The following is an 8,493-nucleotide window of genomic DNA, read 5'->3' on the forward strand; positions in this document are numbered from 1 at the left end:
AGAGTCTATTTACATAATTTTGAGAGTAACATGCCCATTAAATATAATCAGAATCAAGAACATTCTGTTAGATAACTCATATAGATTACCTCAATCATATACCATTTTCTTAACATTTAAACATTTTAATTCTATAAAAATTTAATGATTATTGACTTGTTGGATTCATCTTATAAATATGCTCCATTTGATTATAAGCGAGATTTGGAGACTGTATTCTCCAATTAATATTCTTAAGTTTCTAATTATTATTCAATTGTTAAATCCGGACTCATTTGGAGTCGGATCAGATCATTTTTGGTATTGACTCCTTCCTCCCGTTAAGGCATTTAGTTTGATTATAAATTTATCAAAATCAAAGTTCATATTATCCTCTATCTAATTCCGAAAGTTTTCCAATCAAATATGCATCAAGATTAGTGCCCGATAAAATCGTTTTTTAATGCCCTATCAAATATATTGTTGGATAATCTTATGTTTTCATAGAATGAGAAGCTTACATGTTTAACAAATAAACAAGTAATTTAAGCTACTGTGGGTCATTCCCATGTGAGGCTCTTTGCTCCAACTCCATGCATGTGACCAAACAGTTTAAGCATAGAGCTTTTTTCCTAAACGAGCATTTGAATGCAAATATTAATAAAATTATTCTAAATTATTGCTTTTTAATTAGGACCAAAATCGCCCACAATATATATATATATATAATGACCATCATAAAATAAGCATCGGATATTCGTTTAAATCGTGAATAAAAAATTCACTTTATTTCTATCAATATTATAATTTATGATGACAATGGCTCCGTTTGGGGACTTTTTTAATGATTATTATAGCTGTTTTTTGTATAAAAAAAAAATTCAGTTCAAGAAAATTTTGTATTAAAAAATTGCTTTAGAAAATAGTAAAAAAAAAGTCCCAAATAAACTAATATCTCTATAATCTCTTGTTGTTTGATGATTCAAAACAAGTGTGTTGAGCTAATGAAAAAATTAAATAGTTATTAATCTCATAATCTAATACATAATTACTCAACACCTAAGTCTTAAATGTTGAGCCCTCTCCCTCTCCTCATTTAAAACAACAGCCACCTACTCATCATTGTTGCTCTGACAACAATGATCTACCTCAATCTATCTATCTATCACATTGCCTAACTAACAAACTATATATATATAATATTCTATTACTTGAATTTACTTTAGGATAAATATTATTTGAACCTATTATAAGTTAGATTATGTCTATAGAGAGCATTTATCATCTTAATTATCAGCTATGCACGATAATTGGTGCCATAATTGAAAAATTAAGGCTAATAAGTGATATTTTTGTGTAAAAACTTTTGAAGAAAAAAAATTATATTATTGAAATAATATTCTTTATTGATTGTCATGAGTTGAAAAGAGCTATTATTATAAGAATATAAAGAATTAAGATAATAGGCCAATTATGATCACGGAGGTTATTAAAGATATCGTAATCGATCTTCCTTAAGAAATTATTAGTCATTAAGGGCCTGTTTGGGAGTATTTATTCATAATTTTATTTTGTTATAATTTTCTTATTACTTTTTTAGAATTTTATGTGGTGAGAACATACTTCTTATAATTGAATATACTAAAGTTTTTTTAGCTATAAGAAAGTTTTTAAAAATAAAGAATTATTTATGGATGTTTTGAATAACTTAAAGTTTATAATCTCAATGGAGCCTCTAAAGCATATTTTAAGACCCATAATAAATAGTGGCTCAAATTTATGAAGTATTTCTCACCTTAAGCTACATATAGAGTCAAATTTCTTCATTTCACTCCCAACTAAGAAGCCTCCATATAACCATCCTAAATAACTCTAGATTTTTATTTCTAATATCCTTAGCTTTGCAAATAATACTTACACTTATTATATCTTAGCATATAAGCATCTCTTAACCTCCACAAAAGACTACCTACCTAAAAACCAACCCAAATCTCACTATTCCTTTGTAGATGTTAGCTATCTTGGGATCTCCACATTCCAAAAGACTTTCAAGTCTTAAAGTGCTTACATTAGATGTCCCTACATCATCTCACACTAAATAAAAACAATAATTATCAAACTCCAACTCAAGAGAACCGACCAGATTTGCTACATTTTTACTGTCCTTTTGCTGCATTTTTGTAAAAGGGTAATAAAAGTGGAGCAAATATTCAATTATGAATGCATTTTTACTGTCCTTTTGCTGTGTTTTTATAAATACTCAATAAAAACACAGCAAATATTCAACTATTTAATAAATATTAAATATTTGTTGAGCTTTTACTACCTTTTGCAAAAACGCATAAAAAAGATAGTAAAAGCGCAATAAATTCAGATGGTTCTCTCCGTCCAATGTCCACATAGAATAATTTCTCCCAACTCAAACACCACCATATCTATTGCTTCTAGGGTTATGCATCTGGTTCATCTCATTGAGACATTTATTATCACTATAAATATGTTAATATCATATATCATATGATTCTAAATTTAATTCTAAAATTTTTAATTCAAATGATAAATTAAAAATTGTATTTAATAAACTGAATTTTAAAAAAATAAAATGAAATGTGCTATTGAATCATCTTTTCAATTAATCCTTTATTTATGATTTTGATGACCTCATAATCTAATTTTTAAAAAATAAATATTTTTTATTTAAATACAATTTTTTTATTTATAATAAACTATAATAAAAATAAATTTAATCATAAATATATTTAACCGTTATGTATAGTTTCAATTAATAAACTTTATTAGAGCTCAAACAACTATAACAATTACATAAATGTGTCTACTAATTGAAAATTTTACCTTTCTTCCCATTTTACCCCCATGGACGTGTACTTAGTGAGGCCGAGAGAGAAAGCGCGCGCCAGTAGAAGTGGGGACTGGGAAGAAGAAGGCACAGGGAGGAGAGAGAGAGAGAGACAGAGACAGAATGGCTGTTCAAATTTCATTTCAGCTTTAATTTTCTCCATGGACTGAAGTTGAGAAGAAAAACTAGAGAAAACTCTTAATGGCGGCGCAAGCTAGCACGAGGAACTGGTCAGGGCTGCTTCTTCTAACTCTGTGCTTCCTATCATGCGCCTCCGGCGGCGGCGGTGTCGCCACGGCCACCGCCACCGACGTGAGGAGACGGAAGCTGGAAACAAAAAGGCATCTTAACAAACTTAATAAGCCGGCGGTGAAGTCTATCAAGGTCCCGCCTTTCTCCTCTTCTCCTCTTCAAACTGTATCTTCTTTCTTTCGGAAAGCTTCGTCCTTTTTTTCTACTTTTTTTTCAAAAGCATTTTCTTATTTAATGTTCTTTAATATCCTTTGAATGGTACGGTCTGCTTATTCATAGCTGATTTCGAAGCTTAAATGAGGCCATTACTTCAAGATTTTCATATCTGTTATATTATTTTCATGGAATTTTCTTATATGATTGAATTGCTCTAACACGAAAGACATTTATGAATCCACAGAGCCCAGATGGAGATATCATAGACTGTGTTAATGTCTCTCACCAACCATCCTTTGATCATCCTCTCTTCAGAAACCACACAATTCAGGTCTCTCTCTCTCTAGAAAATACTTTGAATGAAGATATCCTGAGCTAAATTTAGCTTGGGAGATCTTTAGTTGGCCAATCTTTTCCCCATCAATCACTCTGTTCTTACACTTTTTATAAAGTTATTGCAGCCAAGATTCAATTTCCATTTTCGATGCAGGCAAGGCCATCTTTTTATCCAGAAGCTCAATATGATGAGAGCAAATTGGCATCAAAGCTCAGTAGTTCGAGTCACAAGAAGCAATCAAGCAAACAAATTTCTCAGCTATGGCAAAAGAATGGCAGATGCCCAGAGAACACAATCCCCATTAGAAGAACTAAGGAAGAAGATGTTCTTAGAGCCAGTTCTCTCAAGAGCTATGGCAAGAAGAAGCACAGGACCATTCCCTTTCCCTTATCCTCTGATCCTGACCTCATCAATGAAAATGGTCATGAGGTAAAAATCATATTTTTGAAGAAGAAAGTACACAAAAAGCAAAAAAACAAAGATTTTTACTGGCTACTGCTAGAAAATTCAATTTTTTGTAACTACTTTATCAGTAAAAATGGATTTTTTATTCCTTTTCTCATTTTTTTTTTCTCTTTATGGTTCTTGTTTGAGTAGCATGCCATTAGTTATGTAGAGGGAGATGAGTACTATGGAGCAAAGGCAACCATGAATGTCTGGAATCCACGGATCCAGCAGTCTAATGAGTTCAGCCTTTCTCAACTATGGATTTTGGGTGGCTCCTTTGGAGATGATCTCAATAGCATTGAAGCAGGCTGGCAGGTTGCAATAAAATTTTATTTTTCTTTTTTTTATTATATAAATTTAATATTTTTTTAATTTCATTTGTATTATTAGGTCAGTCCTGATCTTTATGGGGATGGTCACACAAGGCTATTCACTTACTGGACTGTAAGCTTGTATTTTTTTTTGCTACCATTTTTATATATATTTTTTTTGCAGTTTCTATTCCTCTATTGAAAAGACTGGATCTTGGATTCTTATTGATATTTTAAAAATAAAACAGAGTGATGCTTATCAAGCTACAGGCTGCTACAATCTGCTGTGTTCTGGATTCATTCAGATAAACAATGAAATTGCCATGGGTGCCAGCATCTCTCCCATCTCTAACTATGGTGGTTCCCAATATGATATCAGTATTCTTGTTTGGAAGGTAATCAAATACCATTTGAATCTAAATTTACAAAAAAATATATTGAATTGTTGCTTTGTCCTACCTCCACATGATTTCAAGTTGGGCTTAGCTCAGATTGAGGCTTCATTTGGGATGACTTTGAGATGACTTTCTGCTTTCTAGTACTTTTTTTTTTTAACATACCAAAAAAGCAGTTAGAAAGTTGTCACAAACAATCTGAGTAAGCTCGTGATAAGCTTTTTTACGACAATCATAACAATTTATGTGTATATTGAATCCAATTTTGTGCCAAGGACTCCAATTTCGCCGAACTTATGAGTCAAAGACATCTGAATGAATTTTGAAAAATTATTTTCAGGATCCAAAAGAGGGAAATTGGTGGATGCAATTTGGGGAGAACCATGTGTTAGGTTATTGGCCTTCCTTCCTCTTCTCCTACTTAGCTGATAGTGCTTCAATGATTGAATGGGGAGGAGAAATAGTGAACACAGTAGCAGATGGAGATCACACTTCAACTCAAATGGGCAGTGGTCACTTTCCAGGAGAAGGATTTGGCAAAGCAAGCTATTTCAGAAATATTCAAATAGTTGATAGCTCCAACAATCTCAGATCTCCTAAAGGAATTGGAACTTATACTGAAGAATCAAGCTGCTATGATGTTCAGAATGATCAGAATGGAGATTGGGGCAATTATTTCTACTATGGAGGCCCTGGAAAGAACCCTAATTGTCCATAGATTGGTGAATATAACTTGTTTTTCTTTGTATTATTACTGTAAACAGTTCTCTTTGTTTTCTTAATGGTTTCTCTCTTATAAGTTGGGAGAGAGAGGTGTTTGGGGGTGGGCAGAGTTTCTTATTAGTTTAGAGAAACAAGGCCTGATCTGTTGTTACTATTGCTGGTTTAATCTATGAATTTTATTCTTTTTCTTCTGGCCTTAGTTTTAGAGTGGTTGTTGGTGAAAATATAATATGCTTTCTGATATTTTATATGATATTTTTTGGTGTAAATGAAAAGAAGGATTCATGGCATGATTATTCAACAAATTTTATGCTAGTTGTTAACTATCTAATGTAATCCTTTACTTTTCTCATCCAGGATTTGGGACCTGACAACAGCAATGTTATCAGATTTAAACAAAAATTTGACTTTTAACATGACACAATGGAGAAAAAAGATTCATGTAGCCGACCCCACGTAGTGGGATAAAGGCTTAATGTTGCTGTTATTGTTGTTGTAAATGAAAAGAAAGGAAGAGATAAAGGAGAGAAAAACAATTTATCTTTTTTATTTTTCTTCTAATTTTAAAAGTGTTTTTGTTTTTTCGCAAAAGCTTTTGTTTTAGTGGTTTCATATATAATGTTAAGATTATTTATTTGATTTCTATTGCTTAATTATTTTTTACAATTAATCAAAGAATAAAAAACTATTGTGTTAAAGAGTGTAGTTTTTAATAAATTAAAAATTAAACAAAAATCATGACATATTTAAAATAAGCTGGCGCAAAAGATATAGTTGGGAATTTTAGCAGGCTTGCAAAAAAATGCTAAACTTTTTTATAAATATATGGAAAACCCTCGCAATATCTTTAATGACAAAACTCGCAACTATTTTATACCTCTCTAAGACTCATCTCCTTAAACCTCACGTCGATCGTCCTACGATGATAATTACACATATCATCTCTTTATAAGATACCCAATAGTTAGCATATAATGAATGAAAGAGATCCTAAAACATGTGAGCGTGAAAAAGTAGATTTGAGGTTGAAACTTGCAATGAAAGCAATTTTAACAGTTGGAAAAGCTCTCTTTCTAAGCTTTTCATAGATTGATGGTGATGTGTTGGGAGATAAAAAAAGTGAAGACCTAATACAAGTAGGTGATGCCAACTTTTATTTTCCTTCACATGCACTCTTATTCTCCACTTCAGCTTCCTCTGGGGCCGGCTTTCTTAATGCTTTCTAAAGCAGCTTTTCAGTATAAAAATTTTAAGTTCTAGAAATTTTTTTATTAGAAAACTATTTTAGATAACAGTAAAAAAACCGTCCTGAATAAAGCCTTCCTCTCTTCTTCTACAAAGATTATAGCCTTGTTAAAAATAAAAAACTTAAATCTTTGTCTACAAGAACTAATTAGTTTGAAGGGTTCACATGCATGACAGTGAAACTTTTTTTGTTGTATTCAAACCCATTACTATGATTCCTTTGTAGTTTCTTTAGGATAAGAGAAGAAAATTAATTATTCAGTCCTTTTTTTCTTAATGCATGGAGGACAAAGGAACTTTGTGATTTTCTGAACAAAATGCCTAAATACAGCTGGCTGATTTGTCTGTTTTACTTGGAGATATCTCTCTCTATAGTAGTTTATGTTTCTTTGTCAAGAGCCCAATCATAAACAGGTTTTATTAAGAAACTCATGTTTAATCATCTTGATTAAGCCATTTTTTTTTATTTTAAACATATTAAAGTTTTATTTGGAATAACTTTTTATTGCTTTGCTTTTCAAACTATAGCTATAATTATTATTTGATCATAGCTTTTTCATTGCTTTCAATAAATTTTTATACTACGAAGTTATTTTTTACAACTATATTCGCCATAATAACTTTATGGCCACAGTTAAAAATAGACCCCAAATTATAATTAAGACTTTTTATGCTTTCTAAAACAACTTTCTAATACAAAAATTTTTTGTTCAACAAACTTTTATATTAGAAAATGGCTTTAGATAGCATTAAAAAAAGTCATGCCAAACGAAGCCTTAATTGAGTTTTTTTACAATAAGATGTTAAGCAAGTGGATATTTCTTTACATTAAATTAATATTATTAAATAGTGATTACATTTGAAAAATATGAGTTTAATGCATTAGTTTTTGCCATATTATATAATAAACCCTCTTTATTTTAAGGTTTATGATTAAATATTTAAAAAAATGTAAAACAAGACAAATAACAGAAATGTAGTGATGTGATTTATAAATATATTGATATCATAATAAAATTTGATTTTATTATAATATCCTACTAAAAAACTATTTTGCATAACCAAAAATAAATTTCTTTATGTTTCAAATTAAATTTTATTTCAAAAAAAATATTTAAAAACTAACTTTCATATATATATATATATATATATATATGAAATAATGGGCATCCAACCCTTGTGAGTATAAGATTTGCATTTTAAATTTTTTTTTGCATAAAATTTTACCAAAGCAAACAAACATCCCACTAAAAGTATAGTTTCCAACCATAATTTATCAAAAAAAAAAAAGACAAAAGCTAGCCAGGCTGGTTTGTATATAGATTTGATAGATGTGGACCTGCCTGATTCTATTTCAGCTTTATCAATATAAAATCAACAGCCAACAACTTTTAGCACATGAAATTCCAAAAACAAATCATGTTTGTGCAAAATAATATGCATAATATTTACATTTTCATCTCAGAAAAATATTAAAAAATTTCTTAGGGTTCATCTTGTTGCTCTAAATTTGTTAGAACAATCATTTAATCACCAAGATTTTATTTAGGACATCTTTCTTATTGCTTTCTAAAGCAACTCATGTATTAAAAAATTCTTTTAAGAAGTAGTAAAAAAGTCATCCCAAATAAAATCTAAATAAATGTAAATTTTACATAACAATCCAATGTAATCAAATGATTTAGGCTTTGTTTGGGACGACTTTCTTACTGCTTCTTAAATTAATTTTCTAGGACAATTTTTAATTTTTATACTATAAAGTTGATTTAAGAAGCAGTAAGAGCTGTATCA

The 8,493-nt window shown here is 30.1% G+C and overlaps 1 protein-coding gene across 1 annotated transcript; it reads left to right on the forward strand.

Annotated features, from left to right (window-relative positions):
• The first annotated feature begins 2,887 nt into the window (after window positions 1–2,887).
• Window positions 2,888–5,656, forward strand: LOC110096454. The gene is made up of 7 exons (XM_020822427.2): window positions 2,888–3,220; window positions 3,489–3,575; window positions 3,735–4,010; window positions 4,179–4,343; window positions 4,419–4,472; window positions 4,588–4,734; window positions 5,075–5,656. Exons 1-7 carry the CDS (start codon window positions 3,038–3,040, stop codon window positions 5,450–5,452), a joined length of 1,290 nt encoding a protein of 429 aa, XP_020678086.1. The 5' UTR covers window positions 2,888–3,037; the 3' UTR covers window positions 5,453–5,656.
• The last annotated feature ends 2,837 nt before the right edge of the window (window positions 5,657–8,493 follow it).

Source organism: Dendrobium catenatum, unplaced genomic scaffold, assembly GCF_001605985.2.
Source record: "Dendrobium catenatum unplaced genomic scaffold, ASM160598v2 fragScaff_scaffold_761, whole genome shotgun sequence".
Classification (NCBI taxonomy): domain Eukaryota; kingdom Viridiplantae; phylum Streptophyta; class Magnoliopsida; order Asparagales; family Orchidaceae; genus Dendrobium; species Dendrobium catenatum.

Bases quoted from the DNA above. Each gene is read 5' to 3' on its own strand.
- LOC110096454 (XM_020822427.2), top strand. From the start codon at position 3,038: ATGGCGGCGCAAGCTAGCACGAGGAACTGGTCAGGGCTGCTTCTTCTA. The intron at 3,221-3,488 runs GTCCCGCCTTTC...ATGAATCCACAG, and splicing joins CGGCGGTGAAGTCTATCAAG to AGCCCAGATGGAGATATCAT. The intron at 4,473-4,587 runs GTAAGCTTGTAT...AAAATAAAACAG, and splicing joins GGCTATTCACTTACTGGACT to AGTGATGCTTATCAAGCTAC.